The 27,637-nt window shown below is 55.7% G+C and overlaps 12 protein-coding genes across 12 annotated transcripts; 3 read left to right on the top strand and 9 right to left on the bottom strand.

Moving 5' to 3' along the window:
• Positions 1-408: 408 nt before the first annotated feature.
• On the top strand, positions 409-690 carry MFIFM68171_02906 (uncharacterized protein; the record flags this gene model as incomplete). The annotated part of the gene is made up of 1 exon (XM_071058328.1): positions 409-690. One exon carries the CDS (start codon positions 409-411, stop codon positions 688-690), a length of 282 nt encoding a protein of 93 aa, XP_070914429.1.
• A 242-nt stretch (positions 691-932) lies between these two features.
• Positions 933-2,690, top strand: MFIFM68171_02905 (POZ-, AT hook-, and zinc finger-containing protein 1; the record flags this gene model as incomplete). The annotated part of the gene is made up of 3 exons (XM_071058327.1): positions 933-1,579; positions 1,632-1,924; positions 1,990-2,690. 3 exons carry the CDS (start codon positions 933-935, stop codon positions 2,688-2,690), a joined length of 1,641 nt encoding a protein of 546 aa, XP_070914428.1.
• Positions 2,691-3,713: 1,023 nt separating this feature from the next.
• Positions 3,714-4,538, bottom strand: BOA17 (Oxidoreductase boa17; the record flags this gene model as incomplete). Its single annotated transcript, XM_071058326.1, has 1 exon — positions 3,714-4,538. The coding sequence occupies one exon, from the start codon at positions 4,536-4,538 to the stop codon at positions 3,714-3,716; it is 825 nt and encodes a 274-aa protein (XP_070914427.1).
• A 1,350-nt stretch (positions 4,539-5,888) lies between these two features.
• Positions 5,889-7,652, bottom strand: MFIFM68171_02903 (uncharacterized protein; the record flags this gene model as incomplete). The annotated part of the gene is made up of 2 exons (XM_071058325.1): positions 5,889-6,695; positions 6,756-7,652. 2 exons carry the CDS (start codon positions 7,650-7,652, stop codon positions 5,889-5,891), a joined length of 1,704 nt encoding a protein of 567 aa, XP_070914426.1.
• Positions 7,653-8,391: 739 nt separating this feature from the next.
• On the bottom strand, positions 8,392-9,315 carry MFIFM68171_02902 (Acyl-CoA N-acyltransferase; the record flags this gene model as incomplete). The annotated part of the gene is made up of 2 exons (XM_071058324.1): positions 8,392-8,873; positions 9,012-9,315. The coding sequence occupies 2 exons, from the start codon at positions 9,313-9,315 to the stop codon at positions 8,392-8,394; spliced, it is 786 nt and encodes a 261-aa protein (XP_070914425.1).
• Positions 9,316-10,269: 954 nt separating this feature from the next.
• MFIFM68171_02901 (uncharacterized protein) lies at positions 10,270-11,013 on the bottom strand (the record flags this gene model as incomplete). Its single annotated transcript, XM_071058323.1, has 3 exons — positions 10,270-10,597; positions 10,655-10,833; positions 10,894-11,013. 3 exons carry the CDS (start codon positions 11,011-11,013, stop codon positions 10,270-10,272), a joined length of 627 nt encoding a protein of 208 aa, XP_070914424.1.
• A 515-nt stretch (positions 11,014-11,528) lies between these two features.
• On the top strand, positions 11,529-12,401 carry MFIFM68171_02900 (Endo-1,3(4)-beta-glucanase 1 carbohydrate binding domain-containing protein; the record flags this gene model as incomplete). Its single annotated transcript, XM_071058322.1, has 3 exons — positions 11,529-11,960; positions 12,032-12,152; positions 12,220-12,401. 3 exons carry the CDS (start codon positions 11,529-11,531, stop codon positions 12,399-12,401), a joined length of 735 nt encoding a protein of 244 aa, XP_070914423.1.
• A 288-nt stretch (positions 12,402-12,689) lies between these two features.
• On the bottom strand, positions 12,690-13,807 carry MFIFM68171_02899 (uncharacterized protein; the record flags this gene model as incomplete). The annotated part of the gene is made up of 3 exons (XM_071058321.1): positions 12,690-12,986; positions 13,059-13,530; positions 13,620-13,807. 3 exons carry the CDS (start codon positions 13,805-13,807, stop codon positions 12,690-12,692), a joined length of 957 nt encoding a protein of 318 aa, XP_070914422.1.
• Positions 13,808-15,791: 1,984 nt separating this feature from the next.
• MFIFM68171_02898 (uncharacterized protein) lies at positions 15,792-16,133 on the bottom strand (the record flags this gene model as incomplete). The annotated part of the gene is made up of 1 exon (XM_071058320.1): positions 15,792-16,133. One exon carries the CDS (start codon positions 16,131-16,133, stop codon positions 15,792-15,794), a length of 342 nt encoding a protein of 113 aa, XP_070914421.1.
• A 5,633-nt stretch (positions 16,134-21,766) lies between these two features.
• Positions 21,767-22,776, bottom strand: MFIFM68171_02897 (uncharacterized protein; the record flags this gene model as incomplete). Its single annotated transcript, XM_071058319.1, has 3 exons — positions 21,767-22,022; positions 22,202-22,530; positions 22,594-22,776. 3 exons carry the CDS (start codon positions 22,774-22,776, stop codon positions 21,767-21,769), a joined length of 768 nt encoding a protein of 255 aa, XP_070914420.1.
• Positions 22,777-23,957: 1,181 nt separating this feature from the next.
• MFIFM68171_02896 (uncharacterized protein) lies at positions 23,958-24,463 on the bottom strand (the record flags this gene model as incomplete). Its single annotated transcript, XM_071058318.1, has 2 exons — positions 23,958-24,250; positions 24,439-24,463. The coding sequence occupies 2 exons, from the start codon at positions 24,461-24,463 to the stop codon at positions 23,958-23,960; spliced, it is 318 nt and encodes a 105-aa protein (XP_070914419.1).
• A 2,229-nt stretch (positions 24,464-26,692) lies between these two features.
• MFIFM68171_02895 (uncharacterized protein) lies at positions 26,693-27,417 on the bottom strand (the record flags this gene model as incomplete). The annotated part of the gene is made up of 4 exons (XM_071058317.1): positions 26,693-26,866; positions 26,933-26,999; positions 27,055-27,207; positions 27,266-27,417. 4 exons carry the CDS (start codon positions 27,415-27,417, stop codon positions 26,693-26,695), a joined length of 546 nt encoding a protein of 181 aa, XP_070914418.1.
• Between the last annotated feature and the right edge of the window lie 220 nt (positions 27,418-27,637).

Here is a 27,637-nt window from a genome sequence, read left to right as displayed (position 1 = left end):
GCAATGTTGGCCCAATCGACATGCAGCGACACCACGGCGCGCAGCTTCGTTGGCCAATGCCCTGAAAGGATCACTAAAGTGGGAATGATCTGGCCCAATAACACACAATCCGACCATCGCAAGTGCGTCGGCTCGCAACTGGGACATCATGTTGGGCGGGAGAAAGCCCTCCGACGGCCCATCTGCAATGCCAGCAAGAGGACGCGCAGCTCATTCGTCAGGGGAAATATTCAAAAGGATGGCCCATCGAGATCAGCCGTCTCAATTTCAATTTTCAAAGCATCCATCCGTATCAAGGAGCGCGATGAGGATTGAGCACTGCTGCCGTCAACCACTCCCAACCATCAGCGGCTCTCAAGCGCCGTCGCTTACTGCCACTACTTCACCGAGATCTGCGTCCCTCCCACCATGAGCCAAACCCCCTCACGAGTCGCGCAAGAGGCCGAGACTGTCGCCCAGAGATGGTCGCCTGTGCAATTTCACGGGCCTCTTCCCAACTCGTGGAAGGGATTGCCCAAGAGCACTGCGACGTCGCGGTCGCCGAGCCCGGTGACGTCGTCGGAGAGCTCGCAGTTTTACGCTCCATCGACAAGTAGCTTCGCAACCTCGGCAGGGCCGGCTGTGGAATGTGGTTTCCCAAACGATGACGAAGCAGACCAGTGGGCGGGGAGCGAGAGGGGCGAAGAGTAAGGCACACACGACTGCTCTCACGTTATTACCTCTGGCCCAGCTAGCAGGTGGCCTAGGATCAAGCCCATTCCCCTCACAGTTATTTAACGATTTTGTTCATGATATCTTGGGTCTGACGTCCGAGTTATAGATCCGCGCAAATGCAACAGAATCAACCGGCGGCTCCTGTAGGCTATTCCGTGCGGTCTCTCAGCGGCCTCCGGACTAGCTCGCCCAGCCGGCCAAGTTCACTACGGAATGCAATGTCCGTTCATGATGATGCAGAACCTACTGCCGTGCTCCATGAGGAGCCAGAGTCTGACACAGACGATAGCGAGTGCGAGAGCGCCTGCGAAACCTCGGGCCAGAGCGACGAGGATGAGGACGACAACGAGTGGAGTGGCCAAGACGGGAATATCGAGTCCTTGGTATTTTCCGCGGTTGGTAGCGACTATTCCCTTGCGGCCTTCTTGATCCCCCTCCTCCACCGGGATTTCAATCTGGCCCTGAAGAGCAAAGTCGAGAAATGGAGGCGCACCACCGCGGCTCGTGACGGCTCCGACGGATCAGCGGAAGTGAAACCTTCGCCGACAGAAACTTCGTCAGGACAGGACAAATCATCTTCACGGAAACGGCGACGTACGAACTCTGATGGTGACAATAACGAAGGGAAGGATGGCTGGGATGAGGGCGAGGATGAAGGCCGCGGAGACGGAGACGGAGACGGAGGCGGGAAGATGGGACCCCCCGCCGGGCCCGCCGGTGACCCCGATATGATGCTCGCGTGCCCTTTTCACAAGCTGGATCCTGTCAAATACGGCGTCAACGGCGGCTCCGGATCGGCAAAGAGATCCAAGTACACCTACAGGCCCTGTGCAGGCCCCGGATTCAAGTCCATCCAGAGGCTAAAGTTAGGAGAACCTGTTTTGGACCGTCACCGGGCACTAACCGTTTTGCCACAGGGAGCATCTCAAACGCGTACACTCGCCTGTTCAATGCGAAAGGTGCAAACAGACTTTCAGCACCGGCAACGGACGCGATCGAGCGCAGTGCCTGGAAGACTTGGCCGCGCATCGGAAGAGCGAGGTGCCTTGCGCCCTCCGTGACGCCACCCTCAAGGAAGGTGTCGACGAGGCGCAGTGGGCAAAGCTCGAGAAGCAAAACCGCAAGAAGAACCAAGAAGTTCACAGGGTTGAGAAGTGGTTCGAGATGTGGGATGTTCTGTTTCCCGGCGTAGCGCACCCGAAAAGCCCGTGTGAGTTACGGTCTTCCGAACAACGAAGAAGCACTACATGTAGCTGACCTTGCAATCATAAAAAGGGCACGAGAACACACATCATGAGGGGACGCCAAAAGAAGGCGAGGATTACTTTACGAAGACCTTTCTCAGAATCCTTGATCACAAGCTTCAACACGGTGATATCTCCTTGTCCGAGCCGAAAGTCTTGCGGGAGCGACTGAAATCGATCGTACAAACAACATTCCGGACGTACGTCAGCATGCGCCCGAACTTCTCTTCGGAGACCTCCTCAAGCGGGGTCCCGAACCACCCGTCTCGGACCGGTGGCTCATCGACACAGCAGTCTGCAGCGGAGACCGCAACCTCTCATCAGGGGACGACAACGACGGCACCTACATCCGTGGGGAGCCAGCAGAGGCATCCCCCGCCGCCAAATGCGTACACCTTGGACTCGCCCTACGGCCTCGGCATTGGGATGACAGGGCAGACCGGGACGTCTCCGCAGTTCATACCTGCTCTGCCTCCGGTGACTGCGGGAGCGGGCATGCATGCGTCGCAGGCGATTCCGCGGAATATGTCCTTCGGCGGGATCAACACCGACAACCCCAACCAGTTCTACTACACCGGTTACACCATGTTCCCTACACAGGGACCCTGGATCCCCGGCAACGTTCCGTTTCAGGCCAGCCCCATGCCTCACAACTCGCCCCTGCAAGCGGCTGACTGGTACTTCCCCGAGCAGAACTTCGGGACAGCTGCGCGGGAGGCGGAGCTTGAATAAGGTTAGTTCTACGTTCAGACGGCTCTCCTTTCCCACGATTTCTATTCCTCGTTTGTCGCGTCCACATTTCCTCCCAGTTCGGGTGCCATCTTTCCAACGTTAAACCCTAGCCAGGGAAGAGAGGGGAGGGGGGGGTTGGGGACTTAATCATGATATTACCATACCCTGACCGTATAGCCCAGCGCTGGCAATTCTGGAATATTGGATGATATCATAACGCCGAGCCAGATACCGTCATGGCCTTAGCAGGTCATGCTGGTACCTAGCTTAGCGTTATGATATTACCAATATTCCAGAATTGCCAACTCTGGGAAAAACGGTGAGGAATTCTGGAATATTGGTAATATAATGACGCCGAACTAGGTACCGTAATGACCTTAGCAGGTCATGCTAGTACCTAGCTCAGCGCCATTATATTACCAATATTGATGCGATTGCCAACTCTGGGCAAAACGGTGAGGGTATGTTAAGAACATCAAGACCAGCCCCTGCCGCGGCTAAAGACCGCGTTGTTCTGTCTGCGTCTGCCATTACATTGTAGCCCGCAGCCCAAGGTTGCTTGCGGGCACCAGATCTGTTTTCTTTGCTTTGGACGGGGAATATGAGTCAAAATTTTCCTGTTATATTTTCCTAGGTAGTTTATTTAGCTAGGTAGTTAGCTGTCCTCTGGTGTTCGGTGGTGCACGGGAATTTAGCATACTGATCAACCATGTCGGTAAACCCTGATGCGTGAGAAGTTGTGAACAAGGCGCCTGGCAGGAGACTTTAAGACTAATCACGGAATACTTGATCGGGAGGAACCGGGAGACTGGTCATTTTCACTATGCTGGCAAGAAAAATTGAAATCAAAACGGATAGTAAAATTGCATGGTCATACCGATAAACATTTAGAATACAAGCAGGTCCCAAGATTGGCTAGTATATGGGCTATCACCGTAAACTGGCAGTCAGCCGCCAGATCGACCGCCTTCCCTAGCCCCGACCAAATATCCCCTTGAGATGTACCCTTCCCGAAATGTCCCTTTAGGCCGACGAGAGGCTAACGTCCCGCCACTTCCGATCGGATTCCGCCAAAGCCTCGGCGGCTTTCGCAGCATAATCGACTGCTTCAGGGCCCAGGAGGAGGCGGAGTGGGACGTCCTCGGCCTCGGAAAGATCGACGATAATCCGGGCAATCTTGCCCGGGAGCGACAGTTCGTTGCCCGATAGCTGCTTAAGCATCTCTGCAATCGCGCCGACTGTGGGCTTGTACGGCTCGCTTATCGGGTGGATCTTCATCGACGGGCCGGCCCAGTCCGTCCTGATTCCGCCGGGCTCGAGGACCGTGACTTTGATCCCCAGAGGCGCCACCTCCTGCGCGAGGACGGTCGAGAACCCGCCGACCGCCCACTTCGCGCTCTGGTAGGCCGAGACACCCGGTGTACCAATCCTTCCACCGAGCGACGAGACCTGGAAGATGTGTCCGGCACCCTGTTTCCGTAGTATGGGGAGCACTGCCTTCGTGACGTAGACGACGCCCATGAAATTGGTTTCCATCTGTTCCCGGAAGTCTTGAATGTCCATGTCCTCAACAGCGGCCGTATTGGCGTAGCCGGCGTTGTTGACCACGACATCGATCCGGCCAAACTTTTCGTGGCCGGCATTGACGGCTCGGATAACATCATTTTCCTTGGTAACGTCGACGGGCAACGGGAGAAACCTGTCCGCGCCGAACTTTTCAGTGAAAGCGTTTAGGCTCTCCACGGCTCGAGCCGTGGCAATGACGGACGCGCCGGAGTCCAGCGCGGCCTCGACGATGGCACGGCCGAGGCCGCGGGAGGAGCCCGTGACAAACCACACTTTGGTCATTGCGAGTATTAGGAGACGGGTAGTGGAGAGTGAGCTACATAATAGCAGCCGTCCGGGAAGGATAATGGCTTGTTAAGTAGTAGTGGAACGATCTATCATGTGCGGAGATAGAGTTAACTCCGTTGACTTTGGGGAGTTACTAAGCTTATGCAGTAAACTTGTCTAATATTGGATACTTCAAAGAAAAGGTTCTTTTCCAACACAATACCCTGCGGTGGCATGGCATTGCGACGCTGTTACTAAGCCCATAAGATGAAGGAGGTGTACGGAACTACTAAGCATCGCCCAGGTGACTGTTTGAAGCGAGAGGACCCCTGACATGTTAGGATTATTTACGGTATGTGAGACGTGGGTTCTGTTTTGCAGCAGTCACCAACTCATCTCCGAGCGGGACCGGGGATGGTTTTCTCCTTCACGGATGATTGCGGTACTGCTTTACACACAATTCCAATTCGCCTTCCGCATTCACCTGGCACGAGTGGGAAGGAAGTAGGGGATTGTCAAGACAGTGTAGAGCAAGTCTGAACTTGGCTATGAAGGACCATTGCAAGAACGTAGTCCCGCCAACAAACAACACGTTTCTCTTGCGTAGAGAAGGGGAAATACGCTATCCAAAGTTAACCCGTATATGGCAACCGGGAGCCATATGGAGCTTGGGAAAGCAGTGGTTCCTAGCCTACTTGCTCTTAGAGATAGTTTTGCCGTTCGTGGATGTGGGCCATTTCTTTTTGAACGAACTTATCTAACTCCGCAAACTCCGTGGTGGACTGGTAGCTGACCTCCATTGTGTCAACCTCATTTGCCGACACAACCCCCCGTCCTAGCAGTTGGAATTATTTCCGGCCAGGGCCAATAGCTAGCTTAGACAAATGCTTTCGTAGACTAAGTGCCTGCCTTGGAATAACCGAATCCAGGGCTGTAGCCAGACTCGTATCAAAGATCAATAATCGGAGCAAAATCGAAAAATCCTCGAATTCACTTGCCTCGCTTTGTCAAAACTGTCAAATGTAGGTCAGACATACTCGTAAGATAGAGATGTACACCGATGGCGGTACGAGGCTTGGTCGGCGCCGAAAATTGGGAGGTCAAACAAGGTAGTAGTTGAGACGTTGCGATCCGGCTTACCAAGAAACCATTAGAGAAGGCATCCAGTGATGCTTCCACGTAGACGACCATCACCATGACAAAACAACGGAGACAGAGAAGCCGACATATCAGAACAGAAACCGAAGCAGGAGCGTCATGTTGCCAAGTGTCGACGTCTATCTCACAATCCGCACCCATCCGTACGCTATGCTCGCCACGACAATACCGCTCTACACTACACTATACCTCGAATCATCCTCTCTATCACCCCCCCGTCCCGTCCACCTTCTTCTCCCCCTCCTGCCCCTCCCTCTTCCACAAATCCCTCCACCACTCCTTGAGCCCATACTTGCCCTCGCGCCGCTCATACACCCTGGCACCGCCGCCCAGCCCAAACCCCTCCCCGGCAAACAACCCCCTGCCAGCCGCCCCCCGCCTCGCACCCCCAAAGGGCGCGTCGACCAGCGACCGCGCGGGCTTGGTCGCGCGGATCCTGATCTCCCCCGCCACCTCGGGCGCGACGTCGGCAAAGCAGTTGCGCAGTTCCCTGTCGAGCGAGAAATACGGCTTCTTCGCCAGGTCGGGCGCCATGAGGTTGTAGGAGCGGGTGAGCGTGTTGAGGTTCGCGATGGCGAGGGTGTGGTAGGCTAGCTCGGAGGCCTCCCATGTTGGGTCACGGAAGGGTTGTGATGGCTGTTGTTGTGGTGGTGGTGTGTGGACTTGCGCCTCATCTGGCTGTGAGGGCGCTGGTTGGGTTGGGGATGGCGGTTGGGGCGATGACCGCTGCAGCATGATCACGTCGTCGGTGGAATTCGTCGGGACCGAGATCTGGTCGACGTTGCGCCGGCGCGGGTTGTGAGCTTCCTCGGCGCGGGCGTAGGCCGTTGCGCGGGCGATCTGTTCGTCTAGCGTCCCGCCACGCGAGGCGATCATGCGTGCCGCGTGACGCTTCCAATCATTCCGCAGACGCGCGCGGAATGTGTGAGCAGCTTTGACGAGCTCCTGTTGCTTTTCGATCCAGGGCGGGACGATTTCTTGTCGCTTGATCATCTTGTTCATGATGTACTCCGTCTGGGCAGGGGCTGGTTAGCACTGAGTGGCTGGTGGTGGTAGTGGGGGCATCCAGCTTACGGTGTCGATGAACGGATTATCCGCACGTGTGTCCCTCTCTACCCCTTTTCCGCGTGGGATGTTCTTGAACTGGCCCCGTGCGATCGCATCCTCGATCCGCTCGTTTGCCAACGCCGCCAGGCCGGATACCGTATTGGGCATTGCCCTTGCCCCTGGCGCGAAGCGCTCTCTAAACTCCCTCTTCACTGCCTCCCTCTCCTCCACACTTAGCCCAGAATCCTTCATCCCCAGTCCGCCATAGGCATGCGCTTTGTCTCGCGCCCCCGCCGCTCTCTGCCCGCGACTCACAGGCGCCTCCCGGCGCAACCGCATATCTACCGGTTTCAAGTCCGGCATCCTCGGTTTGCCCCTCAGCCCAGGTGCCAACGGCTTTTTCGCGTCATCCAGCATTCTCAGTACCGCATCCTCCGTCGTCTCCTCTCCTGTCCAGGCCTGCGAAGCGGCGATTGCGCGTGTGCCGAGTCCTGCCGAGTCGGGTATTCGGGAGGTGATGCCCGCCTGTGACAGCGCAGACGAGTGTTCGACGTTGAACTTCGCGCTGGCTACTTTATCCAGCAGCTTAGCCTTGAGCTCCTCGTCGAAGCCCGCTTCTTCAATGGCGCGGCGGCCGGCACGGCCTCCAGTTAGAAGGGCATCTTCGGTCGCTTGTTCGAGGCGGCGCGCCATGGGCCCTGGTTCGGGATCGGGATCGGGGGGTCGACGGGGCTCTGACGGCGGTTTTGAGTGCGCATGCTCGGTCGGGTTCGGACTCGAAGGGTTGGCTGCGTTGGCTGCGGGGAGCGAGAGGGGAAGCGATTGGGAAAGATGGCGCCGCTGTTGCGAGAGCGCTGCCAGAGGTAGTGCTCTGGTCCGGGTCGCACGGGCGCAGCGGCCGCAGATGAACGGTGCCGAAGCCATTGGTAGGTAATAGCAACAGCAATGGCTAAGTGTAGGATGCTCGGATGGAGGCGAAGGAGACGGCGAAAATGTTCGTGGCTTTGATGCACGACAGATGCCGAGATAAGCGCACAGTAATCAAGACCAGTGTTTCATGCAGCCTGAACTGTGCGCCCGCGCCGGCTGTCCCACCCCTTGCCGATTGTCAACCCCAAAATCAAGGTGTCAAGTCCGAGTTTCCAGTCTTACAAATGTTTTCGCCAATTTTCCTGTGCACATTCTGTCAGTTGAGTGCGGTTGGGATTGCCTCGAGACTGCAATCGCGCTTGCTAAACAGCATCGACCCATCGAAATCCGGTGCCACAACAGTTATAAGCCGATCAGGCACGCGTTCATGAGAGGATTGCCAGAGCCCTATCTCTAATTTTGATAAGTGGACGGAAGCCAGCCTGAATGTCTACATGTATATGCCCTAACCCATACCGTAACACCGCCTAACTCTGTTGTCTACTTCGTACGATAGAAGACTGCGCCAATGTATAACCACATTAATGATACAGCCCAATGCAATGTGCAACCGCACGCGGCCGCCCAAATAATCCAGCCCGCTCCGCGTATGTTCCAAAATCCATGTGGTATGTGCCCAAAGACTCCCAGACCGCCCAGGCAAATGCAAAGGCAAAGTGCAAATGCAAAAAAGTATTCCTCCAAAAGCAATCGACAACCCAACTCCAATCCAAAGGTCCTGCAGCTGAAACCGTCACGCACACACGGCGGGTGCGTCAAACCCCCCACCAACGCTCCCGCATTCTCCCGCCACTCTCGCCCTGCGCCTCCAAGACGTCATCCCCACCGCAGAATTGATGCCGGCGGGCATCACCAACGCCGGAATCTCCAGGAACTCGCCCTCGCCCTCGAGCTGGACCCGAAACCTCCCAATCTCCCTGAACCCCAGCTTCCGATAAAGCCTCAAGCCCATGGGGCTCGCAAACACCGTGGTGGGCACCCCGAGCCGTCGCGCCTCTGCAATGCCCCAGCTCGTGAGCGCGGTGCCGGCCCCGCGCTGCTGATAGGTCGGGTGGCAGAGCAGGATCTTGAGGAAGACGTGACCCCCGGTGGATCGGTAGCGGGAGTCGAAGAGCCGGGACTTGTTGCTTGCGCAGGCGGCGCGGAAAGCGTGCTGGCGGTTCAGGGAGCCGATGGTTGTGGGGGGGAGTGGAGTTGAGGAGAGGGATGTTGGTTCTGGGCAATGCCTTTGTTAGCATCCAGAAATTGGGGTAGCATAGGAAAAAGAAGACAATGGGATTCGGTTTGTTTATGACGGGGAGGCTGCTGCGGGAGGGTAAGGATTCAAGGTGAAAATGACGTCATGGCACGTACCGACGGCCCCTGAAACTGCACCTGAACGGATCGGGCGACGGGCGTCCGGGGCAGGCATGTCCCAAGCGCTAAACGCAACGACTTGTGTCGCGTAGCCAAACTCGTCGATTGGCATCTCGCAAACGATTACTGTGCTTGTCTCGAGGTACTCGGCGCATTTCCGCCGGCAGAGGGCCGCAAACTCGCCGGGATACAGGTGCCGATCCGGGAAGCGGTAAGGGTAGACCGGGTCGAGCGGTGAAGCACCGATCAGGACCCAGGTCATGGCCTCCAGGTCGGCCAGCGTTGCTCGGCGGATGATCATGGTAGAGTTGGCGAGATATTATGAGCTATATACAATGGGAGAGCCGATGCAATGTTTTATGGAGAACGGGCGGACATGATAGGGTGGAAGGACCTGAGGCTATAGTATAGGGTGATCTGCCGCAAGAGAAAGTTTTGGAGGAATCGGGAGACCTGCAGGACTCAGGACCGTTAGTTTACTTTTACAGGACCACATGGCGCCGTGACCTCATGTGCGCGCAATTGCGTGGGTCGCAGTCCTGCCTTGGAAGCCCAGCTTGGCATGGTCTGGGGAAAGACGGCAATGACGCAAGCCAAGCGCTTGCGCATTTGCTACGCCGTACCCCAGGCTGCCAGGTCCGATCCGGGCCAAGCGGTTGGGTCTCCAACCTGGACCAACACGTGCAGAGGTCCAGGACTGTGGGTGCTTGCGCTGGATTCGGTGTTGTATTTATGGAGGAGACATCGTCACCTCACCCTATTGGATTGCTAGGTCCAACCAGAGAATGCCTTTCCCGCGCAAAAGCAGCACCGCTGACGACGATGGTTACGAGCCCGTTTCGCGCTGTAGAGCTTTAATCAACCAACCATAGCCCATTATCCATCTGTTGGACAATGAGCCCCTGGCGCCCATGCAATGGTGCCTCGTAATCTGGCCGACACAAGACATCGTAGAGCGCAAACACTTGCCAACGCTTCTCAATGTCTCTCTAACGCACGTTTCGCGATATCGGAGGGTAGTTACCTATAGGTGGCCTGAGCTAGGACTTTCTGTTGAGGCTGGGCCGTTGGGGGCCTGCTCCGAAATTATCTGACAACCCTTAGCGGAAACAAGCTTCCGCGGTGGGTCGTGGCAATGGAACTTCGCTGCAACCGTTGACAAGAGCAATAAAAATGCTGCTAAATCGGGCATTATGTTTCATCTGAAGATAAAGCGCGATGGATGCTCATGTACACCATCGCGCCCGCATCTCTGCTACAAGCCACAGCCACTGCACGCGCCCCCCACTGTGTACTGGAAGTCATCAATCATCAGACCCGCGTACATTGTCTCCCCATTATCAGCCCGAGCGATGCTAAAGCCCACGCTCGATAAGTGGCTCCAGCGCCGGTCCAAAGTAGTCGAGTTCATGACAAACTCGTGGAGAAAGTGCCCAGGATCCAGCGCGGGGAAGTTGATGACTTGGTGAGCAACAAGGTCGCCACCCCTAAATCCCCACATGGAAATGGCGCACTCTGGCTGTGGGACTCCACCGCTGCAGGCGTAGCTGAACGACTCCAGCGAGAAGAATGATCGTTTACCCCTAAATCTCAGATCGCCCTGTTAGAGTTGAGAGGCAGCATTGGATGGAAAGACGCACGTATCGTGTACCGAGATGTTCCCACTCCCTCCAAACGCCATTGCGTATTGGCTCCCCGATGCCGGAATCATGAAGCCATCGTACTGATCGACCTGGAAGATATTGTAATCCAGGCCCTTGTAGCCGTTTGGTATGGGGTTTCCCGTCTCCAACGGCTCCTCCCAGTGCAGCTCATCGTACTAACGCAAAGTGAGCAGATCGGGACGGGCAGCAGGTTTAATGCCATGCCAGACACGGACCTTGGCCTCGTACGACTTTTCGCAGATATGATGACCTTGATTCTGGCTATGCACTGGTGTCGCAAGACCAACGGCCGCGAGGGCCAGAACAGCGACATGTGCCAGGAGGGGCCGAGTCATGGTCGCTAGCGGCTGCGAAGATGAATAGGAAAACAATTCCTCGATGTCCTAGGCCACGGCTTTGGTCATGTTAGACAGCGTGCGGCGAGGGGTAAATGTATGACGATCCCGTCCCGGGTCCCGGCAGGCGGACGCTCACGACATGCCAATTCACCTTGCACTGCAGGCTCGGACCAACACCGATACGAGGATGACAGGTCAATACGGGCTTGGCAGCAGCCCTCAGCTGAAAAGCTCGCACCCGTCCGCCAACGGCCAGCCGAGCAATCAACTCGGCAGCAGAAACTAACAGACGCCAAGTACGGTAGGCTCTCATTCCCTGTCGCAGCCGGATATTTTTATGTAAGGTCCCATGCAACATAATATCACATGGCGCGACATGATATCAGGCACCGTTCAGAACAGTGCCGTCGACACGAAGTTTTTAAAACCCGAGATCAGTGAACACTCCCAATTGGTTTTGGACCTTTTCTCTCACGCACCCCAACTCCTAGAGCAGGATCTTCGCCCCTACAATGACGCTTGTCGCCCTTTTCAGTCTCCTCTGCGCTGCAGGGCTCGTAAGAGGCCAGCAAGAAAACATCGCGTTCTGCGGCAACGCCCCGTACTACCCGTCCGAGTACACATGCTACGGCACCACCCTCTGCCCGCGGCTGGATGGGCAGCCGACACTCCCCTGCGGCGGCGCCTGCTACAGCCCGGACATGTATCAATGCCGCGACGGCCAGCTGCAGCTTCTACCCGCGGCTGACGCCAACAGCCCCCCGTTCAAGCTCGAGGTGCACAGCTCGAACCCGGACCTCAACTTGCGCCAGGCCGAGGTGTGCAACCTGCAATTCCACGTGGGCGCCGACGCTCAGACGTGCGTGTACTGCTATAACGCGCCCCCACAATACGTCTGCTCGTCATATCAGAATAAGACGGTGCTGCTGGCTTCGGGGTCTATGGTATGTTCGAATCAATTTCCAGGCAAAACGCGGGATAGAAGGGACTGCTAATTGACTCGACGGGAAATTAGTCTGTCGACGTTCCAGGTGGCCAAGTCTGGTTCGTCGACCCTGAAGACGGCCGACTCAGGACCACTGCAGGCGGCAAAGGGGGTGGATCAGACAGAGAGCACGCTGGCGAGGGCGTTACGAGTATGCATGGCCCTAAAGCGGTTGTTTTCAATGTACGAGACGGATGAAGATGCTGACCCTGTTTTAGTCTACCAAGAAGGATACTTCGCGTGCGACGGCTCGAGCCATTGGTTGGCATGCAAAGAGCCGGGCCAAGGAGAGACTTACAGTATTTATGCAGGCACCGTCGACAGGACGGACTGCGAGAGAATTAAGCTGGTGGTAGTACCGAGCACCGACCATAAAGAGGGCGCGTACTCTTACACTTGAACACCACAGCGGTATGAATGAAATGAAGCAACGGAAGTTTGCGCTGTAATACACGGGATGAGCTTGAGCGCGAAGAACACGCAACAAACGAGCTAGCGATGTACAGTTCTTAAGTCCATAATTCCAGTAATAAAGGAAAGATCGGATCTCATACTATAGTAGGTGTAAAGACCGCAGATTAGGATGGTGTACAATTCCCGTCCTACTTTCCGATATGTACTCAACAAAACCCTTTCTCCCGCACGGCTGCTCGCGCCTAGTTTTACTCGCACCCCTGATTTCCGCATCCTACACAAAGGCCGCGCCGGAGTTATAAGAGGCACGGTTCGGAGAGAAATGCATCGAGGAACCGCCCTTCGCACTCCCCGACCAGACACCACCGCTGTGCGCGCCCTTGGCGGCAATAAAGAAGGCAGCGATAAGCAAAAGGCCACGGCTCCACCATTCTAGAATGATGGTTAGAACTACCACATAGGGCTCCTGCGGCCACATTTGGGTCTCCAGGAGCCACTCGATGGCGTAGGCAAAGGCCCAAGACGAGCTGAGCAGGTTCAGCAGACCAGCGACAAGATAAAGAATCGAGGTCTTAATCGTGTTGACAGGTGCGTTAGCAGAGCGCGGAACGTTTTGTGTGTTGGGGGGTTTCCGGCTACTCACGCTTCTAAGAGGCGAGGTCCTGCTCCGGGCGGCGCAGGAGATGGCGAGGCCGGCAATTGCGAGCGACGCGACAAAGAGGATGATGGAAGTCGCCCCAATGAGGTCGTTGATGGTCTCAATGCGAGAAGGTCCACGGCCGTTGTTCACCGTGCCGGTGAGGTTGGTGAAGTTGACATGGAAGTCAACGAGGAGGCCGTAGTAGGTGATAGCTAGCGCCGCGATGACAAAGCCCAGAAAGTAAGCCGCGTACCGCATCATTCTGTCGAATGAGCCTGGGGCGCCGTGCAGCGCGTAGGTTATGCCGGCGCCGAGCACGAATAGGAATACCATGATGGCAGCCGCCGACAGGGCCCGGAAAAGTTCGGCCAGGTATCCGAGGTGGTAGCCGGCACGGAGAGTGTCCGATCCTATATCGACATTGTGGGTTGCGCACGTGGTAATAATGAATTGCGCAAGCAGCAGTGACAGGGTCCTGCGGTGGAAGGGAGAAGGGAAGAAAGTCAGTAACTTGACTAGTATTGGTGGGAAATGCCTGGGGCTCGGGGCGTGGCCTGCGCGTACAAACAGAACAGCCAGAAAGATATCTTGAGCCAGGGGACGAAGCGCCGGGCAGGATCTCGGCGGGATTTGTTCTTCGACAAGGACAGAAGGGCGAACGGAATTACGGCTAGAAGGATGATGCCGACGAGGACTGTATAAGCAACGGCGTAGCTTCTGGTGGAGTTGCCCGTTGTAAAATGGAATGCCATGATGGGCTCCTTGGAGTTACTGGGAAGAAATAAATGCCGTAGAAAAATGAAGGCAAACGACGGGCATCTGGCTTTCCACGATTCACCAACGTTTGATGCTTTATAATTTCTAATGCGGCTTCAGACGCAAAGCGATTGAAACAACCAGAGGCAGAGGTCGATGCGTTGCTCAGAGTGCGCGGCTGGCCGGCACTGTCGCCAAGTTTGTCTGACGCATGCCGAGCAAGGTGTTGACTTACCACGGCACCTTTCAGCCCGAATCCGACGCCGATCATGTGTTCGTTGCCACAACTTGCAAAGACGTTAGTGGCAAAGTTCAAATTAATGACCGCACCTCGGGCTTTTGAAGGATCAATCGCTGAAATACACCTTTTCCGGGGCTGCGAGCCTAAGATTCATACGTATGACAAGCCAAGGTGCCAGCCAGGTGCTACCTTTCGTACCTACCAAGCCAAGCCAGCCGAGCCACTAAATCACTCAGGTACTGTATGTATTGTACAGTACATATGAGATACAGGGCACCACTGGGTAGCGACGTCAGTATTTTATTGGGTCCCGCCCGTCTCTTTACACAAATGCAACCACCAACCGTAATGTCCAGCCCTCCGGCACAGTCGCCCAGGCACCCTCCAAGCGTGTCCGTAACCCAAGTGAATTGAGATCCTGGATATGTTGCTCATGGCGTGTTTCTGTCCAGTCTTTTTGCCACGGCCAGACATTCTTAATGGGCGACAGAACTGGAGGCTTCATCGTAAGGTAGTATTTCGATTCCAAGCTCCTGGGCAGAGTCTTTCATCCGTCATAGCCGGTGGCTTGAAGAATTATCTTGTAGGAGGATAATTCGACCGGAACGCCCTGTATATGAGCTAGCCCTATAGTTTTTCGATCTTCACTTCCATACGAAGCACCTCAACCATTTTCCCCGCTGGCACAAGTGCCGACTCCCCTTCCTTTCGTAACACTTCATATGGAATGTCCTTTCCGTCGATCTTTATCCACGTATCGACAAAAGGTGATGCCGGTTTCCATCTTAATATCCTATCACTCTCCTCCGCTGGCAACAAGCCGAACGTGATAGCTTCGTATTGTCCAGATCGCGCAACATCACCCTTCTAAGAGTGAGCACAAGGTATACCGCATATCCCGACAGACAGCGGAATGCATACCGGAGCCATTGCGAGCACACTCGAAACGATCGTCTCGTTATGCACAGCCGAGCGCAACACGAATACAGATGTCACTTGCGAAGTTGCGACAATGGAACTTGCGCCAGATGGACTTGGCCTCGCGGCCCATTTCGGCGCGGGGCACCCGTATTAAATCGGGCGCGTGGCGGAACAACTAGTAAGGGATTGGGTCGGGAAAGTCGCTGCCTAACTCGTCAGGTGACACCGCTATCGGCCGGGAATGGAGGCTTGAGGCCCCGCGGCCTTGGAGGGTGCGTCATTGGGAGCCGCTCCATGAAGAAAGTCGCAACCTCGAAGGAGGTAAGGTTCAAAACGGCCGCGAACGGAGCAAATGGCTAACGTGGTTTGAGAGGCTGCAATCAGGGGCACAATGTGCTCATGGTAATTTGCCAGCGTCGATGCCCCCGTATTCCATTTCCTAGACGAAAGGCGGCCCTTTCCAACGTCTTACAAAAGCTCCCAGAACATCCAATCCTTTTAGCTTCCTCTTCTTCAACGCCTCATTTGGGGTGGTCACAGAAGGACCGTACACTTTGGTTGTCAGTGATGCCGTCATGACACAACTAAAGGAGCTAATTACCCAAGGCTCGCCGGTTCAACTATATTCGTCTTCTTGCGTTCCATGCCCTCCGGTTTGCCAGTTTCACTCTCTCTGCCCCTTTCATGAATATTGGTGTTGTATTTTGAGTCCAGTGCTTCCGAAGTTTGCGCGTTTAACCTACCTACCGCCTGTGTCCTGGAGAATGGAAATGAGACACCAGGATAAGACAATACGTAGAAGTACAGCCTGGTTGAATCTAGCCCTCCCAAGGGTTACTGGCCATGGAGGCGGAGTCATCGATCACGAAGGCGGTGTTGAAGGTGCTGAGGAATGCGTAGGGGTCCTCGGGTGTGGAAATGCTGGCCACCAAGATCCGGGAGGCGCCGAACGGCGACGGCGACGCCGGGCGGTTAGCAATCGGCGCTTGGACCGTGATTATAGAGTAAGCGGTGGCCTCCGAGTAGGATGGGGGTGGGGCTTGGTTGTCCGGAAACGGCACAGGCGCGGGATGCGGCGCAGAGGTTAGCCGATCTGATGCGCTGTGCGACAAATTGCTCGTGGTGTTCTGCTTGCCACCCTTCCGCGACAACTTCCCCATGACTGACCCAAAGAGAGACTTGCTTTGGCTATTAATGGCTGCGACTGTTGATATATTGGGGAGGGGTCCCTGTGCCTCGTCATGGCGTCCCAGGGGCTACCTGCCTTTGATGACCTCGGTCGCTGAGCCGGGCATGGCGGTCCGGGCGCAGGGATGAGGCGAAGCCGCCGAGCCCAATCGGCATGCCGATGCTTCTGATCGCCCGACAGCTGGGACAGGTACTGACCGGCCTTGTCGGTGAGGCTCGAGGAGCTCGGCGACGCGCGGCTTACGGCGGTCGCGAGCGGGTATACCACGTTGCCCGCAATGGTGCGCAAGCCGAGCAGGTTATCTGCTGGAAGATTATGCCGATGCTAACTTGGATACGCCGTAGCTCCGCCTTAGCCAGGCGCGTGATGTCCCTGCCATCACCGGCTCGAGCGCGTTGATCAGCCGGGCGTCACCCCGTCGACGGCGCGCACAAGCCTGGCCGTAGCCGGGAAGGTCTTGACTGCAATATCTCTCCTTGCATTGCGCGTAGCGCGAGCGTCTTTCCTCACAGGGCGCAAGGACGGCTGGCCATGGTACATACCATGGACGGCTACCATGCATGACATGTGATGATTACCACGCATGGTAATCCACACCACGATGCCCATTTCAACAATGCTGCGGGTATCCATCTCCGGTGGCGGATGATGTCACCCACGTTAGAGAGGGCGCTTGGGAATAAGAGTACTTTTCTCCCTATCCATGATTGGTTCCTCACCGTTAGAGCCCTCTTGATCCAGTTGGATGCCCGTTCCCAGCCCCACAAGTGAATGCCCATCTGGTGTGCCGTGCTCTTGTTGGATTGATGCAGACTGGATCGACTCATGGTTTTTGAGAGTGCTCGTTAAGTCACCTCCCATTAGGTCCATGTGCCACGTAGCCGGACCATACCGGCTGACGAGCGGCATTGTGTCTCTTTCAGATGGACAGATGGCAGTTCTCCCTCTCAGAGGCACGGCGGATCAGAACGCTCGGGTCACGTACTATTGTTCGACAAGTTCCCCAATAGGTGGGAGAGCCATTGAAGATTGGAAAGGTGCCAAACCAGTTTTGATCCCAAAAGGTGGATGTATGAAGCTGGATCATGACTCCAATATCTTTTGGAAGCACACCCTCCCCACTCCCTTGTCCTCGTTGCATCGGTCTCTGACTTGAATGTGTCAATCCTGGTTAATAACGTCGGCGGTAACCCCGCCGCTGGACCCGCCATCCGCGAACTAGGCACATACTCGTGCGCAGACGTGGACGCTGTGATCAACCAGAATGCGCGGTTCATGACTCGCCTCACAGCATTTCTGCTTCCCCTACTAGCAAAACATAGGAAAGGAGTAATAGGTGGTGAGGAAAAATCATTAATCCTGACCATATTATTAGCGGGTATATATGGTTTGATGTGGTTATAATTGTATTGGGCGACCAAAGCGTTTAATTGGGCGCTATGGCTGGGTTTGGTAAGGGAGATGGAGGTGAATAATGAGATGAGATATGTGGATGTGTTGGTGGTGGTGCTGGGGGAGGTGAGGAGTTAAGGGAATTGTAGGGGTGTTCTGGAGAAGGCGCTGATGGCGGGGGAGTTTGGACGGATGGTCGTGTTGAAGACGGATGCGGCGGTGAGGTTGGGGTGGAGGGAGATGAGGCCGGATTGGAGGTTGATTTGCAGGTTGCGTTGTTGACGAGGTTGCCGGAGGGGGCGAGGACCGAGGGGGTGAGAGAGCAGGCGAGGCGGAAGAGGGATGCGTGGGGGAAGTGGTGGGCGAGGAATCCGTGATTGTCATAACGAAAGAGGAAGATACTGTCCAATGAAGACAGTCTGGTAATCTGAGGCGAATCTCTGCTTATGAAATGTCCTATTTTTGGTCGTTGTCCTGAGTTGAGTTGTGCTAGAAAATTTGGACTACAGCCCCCGAGCTCCCAGGCGAAAGAAACCTCGAGAAAACGAAACCAAACCCTACTCGTTCATATGCCTGCCCTTCCCTTTTCGAGGTTGGTGCGACGGCCATCACAGAGCAACACCGTCCCTTTGATGGAAACTCATTTGCAGCCTTTCCTATGACAGCACACCGCAACCCCTGTGGCACTCCATGACCGTCCTTGTCGAACTCCAACCGTCCCATTTCATTCCCGGTCACTCGATCCAGAATTAGACACACCCTGCCGTGCCGCACAGTGTTAGAATCCTGGAAATCTTCCACCACAGCCTCTAAAACATCACCATTTTCCTTGAGCCGAATATTCACGTTCCAATCTAAACCGTTAAACTCAGTCTCCGGGTACTCGATCTTTCCCTCGTATGCCATCCAAGACCACGATGGCACAGACCGGTGTTCAGGGTACTGTATCCGCCCTGTCCCGGACGTTGCTGAGCGGCATCGATACCACATGAGGCTTCTATGAAGATATCTCTCGAATACCCCGTGTTTAACTCGCGTTTCGAAGACGGCGCCCAATCGCCTCTCGAGACTTGCAATCGCAATCGGCCGGTCCGTCTTTTTTGTAATACCAAGTTGCGAATACGTTGCAAAAAGATTCTGAAACATGGAAATCTTGCCCGGGGTGAATTGACTCAAAATGTTTTTGGGAAACTCTGGATCGCCAAGGAAACGCTCCTTTGTGCTTGAGGATGTCAGCAAGAATACGTTATGGCATGACGGCAAATATTGAGAGAGTATTAGAAGACATACTTGGACATACGAGTTAGCGTTTCGCAATGTACTCCGGCGCCACACTCCCAGTAGGTCTGACGTGTCGTGAAATGAATTGTTCTCCGGGACAGGGCTCTCTCTTGGAACACCCAAGCCCGCTGAGACAAGACACTCTGCTCCACATCATGTTGAAAGTCATCGAGCACTTCGGAGACGCAGATTGGACCGTGTGAAGAGTTTTGAATGTGAATGTAGTCTCGAGGTGACTCCCTTTGGCTGATAAATCCCGCAGTCGAATCCGGACTGGAGCTGGCCGCGATTGTGCAATAGGCGTCACCAAAAACGGCTTCCATCCGCTTGGACTCGGTCTCCCAGTCCCCATCTGAGCCTTGGATGATGCAAAGTGAGTCGATCCAAAGGTAACGTTTACCAAGTTCTCGAGTCAGTCTGATGGCGTCTTGAAATGTTTTTGGCAGATCTGCCAGCCTCATTCCCCGAAGCCTTGCGTCGATATTTTGTGTCGATGTGCTCATGGCCTTCTTCTGTTCCTCGGTCGGACAGCCCCAACAATGAGACAGAGCGACGTAGTCAACCCTCTCGCCGGGACTTGACTGATGAAGGCGCAGATGACTAGGGTCTTTGCTATCACCTATGTCAAGAACGCGAGTAGGAAGTAGAGGAGGGTCCCGACGGCCACCGCATCTTTCATGCCCTTCGTGCCCGCTGTCGCACACTCGAAGCCATTCTCTGAGTAACTCGAAATAGACATGCCCACCTATGTCTGGAAGTGCTGGGAATCCAATCTGAATGCCCCGCGAAACCTCTGAGATCGTAGGAGGAGCGCATATTCTCACAATGTCTGGGCGTTTCAGAAGCTTGATTCCTTCTTGCTCGTCCACATTGTGCTTGTCAAAGCATTGACACAGCAACTTGCAGAAGTCGCATGAGCTCGCCGTCTCACGCAGCGAGCGCAAGCGAATGGGTTGGTCGAGATCGACCTTGCTGCATCGCTTGCAGAGTCTCGAGACAGATCGACACGGAGGGAGAACATGGGATTGCGTTCCATGTATCCGCTCGAAAAAGGATACAGCGAAAGAGTTGTCCACCGCACGCTCCCAGGGGTCTTTTGCGGTTATATCGGTAACCATTTGACGGAATTCCCGCATGGAGGGAGGTCGATCTCGCTGGAGCAACTCATTGAGCAAGTCGGGGGGTTCTCCCGTTACCCCCGGAATTCGAATCTGAATGGTTCCGTCGAGCTGTCCGTAGAGTCCTTCGTCGACTTCTTGCGTCCAATTCTCATCATTGTCCGAGACATGGACTCGCCGCACTTTTTCAACTCGAGTGTGATTCCCAGGCTCATCACTGTCGGAATCGTTGACTCGTGGCACCCGTCCGCGACCGAGAATCTTAGGGAAGAAATGTCGCATCCATTTTCTGAGTCCCATTTTGGGTCTAGTAGTACCTAGATATTGAATTTCGTCAGAAGACCTGAAAGCTTTGAGCAACAGAACTAGTGGCAGATACCTAGCAACGTGGTTGGCAAAGCAAAAAGGGTAGTAACGCAATCGGCTTGAGTTGGTGATTCTAGTGATTTATCTTGACAAAATAAGGTCACAACGTAGCACGGCACAAGAATTTGGTGTGAAACAAAGACTTCAAGCTTCGTAAACTTGTGATGGCCTCAAAAACTCTGGACCCCCAAAGATTGATGAGAGCGCCGGCTCACTCTATAATTGAGATGGCCCATCATACGCCTAGGAGTTAGTTTCGGCCAGACGACACACGGTTCATAGAAGTTCGAAATGATCTGCACGCTGCAGTAGAAGATTCCAGTTACATTGAGAACGTAGGGCTCTATGGTTGGGGACATGGAGACCAATCAATCTCGCCACGACTCCTCCTAACAATCTCACTTTACCAAGTCCCCTAAACCTGTCGCCCCGCCATTTGCCAGAGAGCATGCCGCTGGTACCTAACATCTGTCCTTGGGCTTTGTGAGCCACGTGTAAGTGTGTCAAGCAGCTCCTAAAAATCATGAAATGAGGCTCCCTCACCTGCCTTACCTTCGCGTGCGCCCTGATCCGCAACCACGTCATCATTGGGTTTCACAACTTCTGCCCGAAGCGAATTTTGTGGAGGAGGAAACACAGAAACAGGAGTAGGATGTTGTGCGGGAACCGTCGCCGCAGCCTGAGGACATGTCGCGGACGATGCGGGAGAGGGGGACTTCGGCGCAGGGGGGGAGGGAGGAATAGAAGGGGACTTGATTTATGAAGAGGCGTTGGGAGAGGGTTGGGGGAAGGAGGGCTAGAAGAGGGAGGCGGGGGCGTATTGTGTTGTGTGATTATGGTGAGTGCGCAAACGATACGCGATGGAGGGATTCCGTGAGCACGACAATGATAAAGAGACAGGGGAGGCGCCAGTCTTTTGGTTACCCCCGCACGGGCGCGTCACCGCATCCAGCATCAACCCTTCGGTCATGGCGACGCCACAATGAGGCGCAGGGGCGCGATATTGTGCGGCCTGAAACTCTTTCACTCGAAGAACCTCAGACGAGTACCCGCGGTCACCGCCTACGTGGCGGACGCTTCCTGCGCCGCCGGGGTGGTCAAGTCCTGGCCTCCATCAATCTCATCACTATGTGGCCCAGTTCTTGTCACTTTGGTCCAAGAGTCACTCCATATCATCTGCCGACGGAGATCGTGAAGTTCGAGCTGTATACACCTGCAAGGAGAGGCACATCAGGAGTGCCGTTCTTGGGTCTGATGACGGTCACCAGACGCGCGTCGGGTCCAAGGCCATCTACGGACGCCGTCAGCCTAATGTTGCAAAGTCCTTTCAAGGTGTGTCACGGCTTGGCGACGGTGGAGCGCATGGTGAGCAGAAGGTCGCGCGGGGCATGTAGTTGTTTGGTTGGCTGTTGAATCGGGGGGTTCAGTCATTGTACTCCAACCATCATCACATCTCGTCATGTATCGTCTCGTCTTTGGTAGCTGCGCTGCACTTTCTTGCATGTGATGACGGAGCAATGGCACGCGCTACCCAAGGCGGTGCACCGTCAATAGGTAAGGCGCAGGGAGGAATAGTTGGGGAGGGGCGGTCGGGAATCTCGAGGGCGGGAAACCAGTACAGCACAGGAAGCATCATCACCATGTACCTATCCGTGACGATGGCGAGCGAGATGATGTATTTGCAGTAGTACTTCATCAGCGTGCTGAACGGGATGGGGGGTTCGTAGTTGGACAGCTTCCAGAACCATCTCCAGTGGCCATTCGGGTTCCAGTCGGGGTCGTACGTCGCGATCCAAGCGCAGTGGACCAGCGCCTTGAGGGCACGCTGGACCAGCAGGCGCTGCGTGAGCGAGAAGAAGAAGTAAGGCAGCGCTCCGCGTACCTCAGCGCCCAGATCAGCATGTCCGCCGTGACAATCAGCCGGTCCGAGTACTGCTTCCGGTTCTGCGGCCGGGGGATCCGCAGGTCCTGAGGGGTCGGGATCTTCTCGATGATGAACTCTTGGCCTGCGTCGGCGAGTCGGGCGACGTGCACGTAGTAGCTTCGCTGCTGCTGCTGCTGCCCGTCTGCCTCGTCCTCATCCTTGTCGGCTGCTCGCTTGATTAGTTTCAGGGGACAGTCGAAGTGGAGGAACGTCTTGTTGCTGTCAATTCGGCTGATGACAAAGCGGGCGCCGCGAGGGTTGCGGGCGTCGTCTTCAAGGAGAATGCACTAGCGATTATTATCAGATGAGGCAGGAGGAGGCTGCTGGAGCGAAGATCTCAGATCATTCACCATATACCTCGTCCTCGAAGCCCCATCCTCATTCTCGCTGAGCAGGACAAGCTCTGCTTGGCCTTGCCAGATCGTAGGTGACGAGAAGCTTGGCTCCGCGGTGATTGACGGTTTCGAGATGGTGATAACCGGACGGTGCAGCACCAAAATGCCGCCATCGGTAGTGTATCGAGAAGTGTGCATGGTGCGGGGCTCGTCTGAGCTTGACAAGTGACCGCCGTTGATGATGGAGCGGACAGGGCAGCTTCAAGTTTACGAACGTGACACGCATAGCTGTGGCGGGCACCCCTTGAGAGTGAACGTTCGCACTGCGAAGAGGTGTTGGTAATTAGCCCATGTAGTTGAGAAGAGGGTAAAAGGAGATGCTCTCCAACAATTCAAGGGCAGCGCAGCTACCAAAGACGAGCCACTCAACCCCATCCACTACTTGCCCGAGTTCTCGACTTCGCTCTCGATCTCCCTTTGATGGCTTTGAACTTGCCTCGGCCACCGTAATCATGGGCTTCCTGTCCCGACGCGCATCCTGTGGCCGTCGTCAGACCCGAGCTCGACATCTATCCACCGGGTTGAGTTGCTTTTCACGCGGACGTCTGTTTTCGCCGACTCCTCAGACCTTGTCGTCGTACGCTCGAAGGGAATGCTTGCGCTGCGCGCGATGCCTTCATGAATTAAGAGACGGTGTTGGCTCCTGAATAGTGGCAATGGGGTGGTCAGTCCTTGTAATTAAAACGGGGGATATGCTCCAACCATCATGACAAATCACAACGCCTCGTCTTTGGCAGCTTGCATGGTGAGACCTCCTAACAGCGTAGGGCCGGGGAAGGAGGATTGAAGGGCGGCGCGGAGGCGATCGTTTGCGCAAAAATGGTGTAGAGGGCGCTCGACCTTCAGCTGCTTCATGCTTGGCACCGACGCGTCGCCACACGGGTGGGCCGCCTACCGGCGGCCCCCGGAGGAGGGTAGCTGTCCTCTTGATGTCGGCAGACTTTTGCGAGTGACCACATTGCGAAAACGACTGCCCCGCGCCGCCCTGCCAAAGACGAGGCGATGGTTGGAGTGGCCCTTCCCCCTCTTCTGATAGACTGACCACCAACACCATTTCTTGCAGCGCGAGCGTTCACCTCGATCTCGAGCATCTTCGAGCCGGTGGTTACCTCAATGTCAAGTCTGATTGTGACTTCGGCCGCAGCACCCAGAAAGCGTCCGCCCCCAGCTACGACCGCGCCGACGACCGTCGCCCAAGTGACTCTTGGACCAAACTTAGCTAGCCAGACTGACAAGAACCGGGCCACATCCTCGATTGCGCCCACCCTCTGCATCATTTTGAGGCGAACTGCCTTTGCGCAAAGGCGGCGCCTACAAGCTCACAGGTCGAGTTGCCTTAACCGCTCCTCCCTCTGGTCGATCGTGACAGCCGCGTCAAGAAGCCGCTCCCTCCCTGCGCCGCCTTGCCAAAGACGAGGCGATGAGGTTGATGGTTGAACCTGCCCGTTGTTCGGACCAGTCGAGGCGGACTCGGATGCCCCACACCGTGACGCGACGCCGACGCCAGCGGCCTTCGATGTCTCGTCATCGGCGTGGCCGTTGTCGCCGTCGGCTTCAACCTGCACCGCGCCTGCTATCGTGGCATCGATATCATGGATGGGTATAGCCGCACCTTACTCCGGGACGGGCGACGTAAGCCCGACCAGCGGCTCACGACGGCAAGAGCATGTTCGGTAACCGAGGTTCGCGCTATCCGACCCGAAGACAACACGACGCTTGATGAGATATCATGGTAACTGGAATGCGTCCCGCCTCTTCCTCGCCCCTCCTCCTTTCGTCGCGGACCAGCTCGCGACATACTTACGGTCGTCGACGACGCACGCATCCGGCTTACTGGAACTCTCTCCGCGCCAGCCTTAACCGTCCTCCCTTGTCCCGCGCAGCCCTCCGTCTGTCAAATCCTTACCGCGTCTGCCCCTTAGTCGGAAGGATCCCCAACCGGACATGTCTTTTGGGGGGGGGGGGGGGGGGGCAAAACTTGGCAAACAACCACTCCATGTACGGTAGCATTCTATCCTTAAGGCTAAATAGAGACTGTTCAAACATGTATAGTGCCATCCATCCAGCCCCGGCACCTTAGAACGAGCGACCGACATACTCCGAACTATCTGCATATCTTGGATTGGCATAAGAGATGGGAGGTAGGGGGAAAGACGAGGGGAAGGACGAGAGGAAGGAGCATCACAAGCAACCTCCCGCCCTTTGCGCCTCTTCCAAGGTCAGGTCCAGCAACACTCGGACCCGGTTATTGCAGGGCTTTCCGCCACCCAGCCCGTTTGCCAATCCCCCTCAAACAACTGCCCCGCCTCATCGCTGCCAACGTCCTCCGGTTAGCACTAACGTTTCCACACGGAGGTTCAGGTGACCTTCTCCGCATCGACGCCGGCTCTCGCCCTGGAGAGGGTGACCGGCGTACTGCCTTTGCGTTTATACTCTTCCCTCGAAGAACTCAGGGAGCAGTCCTCGAGGACGACGTGTCTCGACGCTCTTTTGCGTTTATACTCTTCCCTCGAAGAACTCAGGGAGCAGTCCTCGAGGACGACGTGTCTCGACGCTCTTTGTCGGGGACGGACGCTTCCTGTAGAGTCACGCAGTTGTCACTCTCATTGGCGTCGTCCTCGCTGTTGCATCTTTCCTTGCTGCTGGTCCTTCCTCCGTCGTCCCTCCATCCAATGACTGCCCGATCTAGTGTCGTTGTTCTCTTTTCCTCCGATAGTGGCGTCGAAGAGTGGTTAGTTCGTCCTTCAGTATCTTCCTCGGAACTGTTGGATGGCAGGCTGCCGACCTACAAGCTGATTAACTAGTGCTTTGGGGGCAGAGCAATGCGATGGAGCGTACAAAAGCTGGGAAGTAGGACAGTCGCGAATACGTTCATGAACAACTGATGTGGGTACAGAAATGGGAATAATCTTAGTAAAGTTTTTCCTCATTCGAAAGCCGCTGACCGCGCAGTCATCGTGTTCAGGATTGTCGTAGTCGAACGCGATCCAGAGTCCGCGTCCCAGAGAAATATAGCAACTCTGCCTTATGCGCGTCGAGAGATTCGCGATCCAAAATCCTTTGGATTATTGGCTGCAAGGCGTCGCAGTTATCTCGTAGAGGCTTTTCAGTCCTCTTGTGTGAACGACTCACAGAAGCAATTACTTTCCAGATTGCGAGGTGAGCTAATGCTCGACCCCACACTTTTAGCCACCACAGAACCCGGGAGACCCCCCTCCCGCTTCCCGCCGATTAACCCTTCGAGACGGGCCGAGACGGGCCGAGACGGCCTCTCACCCAAGCTCGTCGAACCCGTGCAGGGACTCTGAGTGGGAAGGATGCGCCCCCATCCAGGAATCTTCCCGCCATTTTTGTGCCAAGTTTTCGTCTCGAAGAGTTCCACGAAACTCCGAGGATTTGGCGGACGAAGAGCAGCGCGCGGCAAAGGGGAAGCTTGTAGGTGGCCGCGCGCAAGTTCGACAAGCTCGGTGAGGGGGCGATCGAGGGTGGTGGTTGAAGGTGTGGGGTTGGAGCCTTTCATCTTGTCGGCGTCCCGCAAGCAATGCGCGATAGAGAGGTCATGATGGTGTTGGAATGATGGAGAGAACCTGCTAGCCGTGAGAAGTATTTCCCGTCGCGGCACGATGTCGGGCCCGCCGACGTCCACAACCTGGCAGCCTGTCCTTCGCCTTCCGGACACCAAGCCGCCCGCTTCGCGATCCGCGTCTCGCCACCTGGTGCTTCAGAATATCAGAGACCACATCCTCGTCAATTCCAACGCTGCCTTGGCACGGACCATTGTACCGGAGAAGAGGGATGAAGGGGGGTTGTACTGGTAGAGGGTGGGCATAATGTTTGCGCCGGAGGTAGTGGACGCCCCATTCGACAATATCCAAGAGGCGATCTGGGAAAGCGATCCTGATGCGGTGCGGATCGAGGCGGGCGGCGAAGGCGTGACCCGGAAGCAATGGGAGATATTGACTTGACTAAACAGCCCAGCCATCTCCCTTACAAGCGCCTTAGTGTACTCGCATACGCTAGAGGGCAGCTCCCTCTCTTCTTCCTCCTCCTCCTCCTAGTCTTCCTCAAGTGCGGGCGCCTTGCCCTTACCCTTGCCCTTGCCCTTGGGGGTAGGCGTGACAGCGGCGCCGCTGGGGCCCGTAGCGCCAGGCGTACCAGGGAGCGGCGAGTACTCCTCATCTTCTACGCCGAGGAGCATGCGCAGGGTGGTCCAATAGGACCGGATCTTCTAAAACGTACATTCCTGTCAGCGCGACGCTCTCGAAGACAGTTAGGAAGAGCAGGAGGAACTTACTGGGCCGGACTCGTTGGCCTCGATAGCCGCAGTGAGCTTGGCAGCCCAGGGGACTGCGATAGCGGGGCTACGTAAGCGCGTCAGAATAGGCAAAACAAAGCGCGAGCGCCTAAATGACTTACAGCGGCTCGCACTTCTTGCCGGCCGAACAGCGGAAATAGCGGTTGCCGCCACCCACCTTGTCGTAGCACGCCCCGGAGGAGCGGCCAGATAAGGCCGAGAGCACGTAGCCGAGGCAAGCCTCGCTACGGCGCTCGCCGCGTGTGTCGTCGCTGCTGGGAAAATCGCTGTCAGTCTCGCTCTAAAGCTCGAGAGAACGGGGGAATATCTTACTTGGGCGCGGGGGAGTCGATATCGCCCTTCCGGGCCTTCTTCTTAGGGGTCTGCGGCAGCGGCGGCGGCAACAGAGACTTGTGCTTTTGAGTACAGGCAGTACGCGCCTTTATAAGGGCAGCGGCGTAGGCAGAACTTTTCTTGAGAGGCATAGTAGTGGTGTTATTGTTCTTGTATAAAGCGCTGCGATCGCAAGCTCAGGAGCTCTCGATTTATAGTAGGGCGTGGGGCAATGCTAATCTTACGGGAGATCTGCAGCGCTAAATATAATTCGGACAAGCTGAGCTGCGCTCGCGTAATTGATCTATATACTGCGCAGCTCCCTACATACAAAAAGCGACTGACAACGCTAACGCCAAAAAATGCATATAG

Source organism: Madurella fahalii (genome assembly GCF_045866475.1).
Source record: "Madurella fahalii IFM 68171 DNA, scaffold_2, whole genome shotgun sequence".
Lineage (NCBI taxonomy): Eukaryota > Fungi > Ascomycota > Sordariomycetes > Sordariales > Madurella > Madurella fahalii.
Note: the sequence above shows the minus strand (reverse complement) of the source record. Positions and strands in the feature narration are given on the sequence as shown.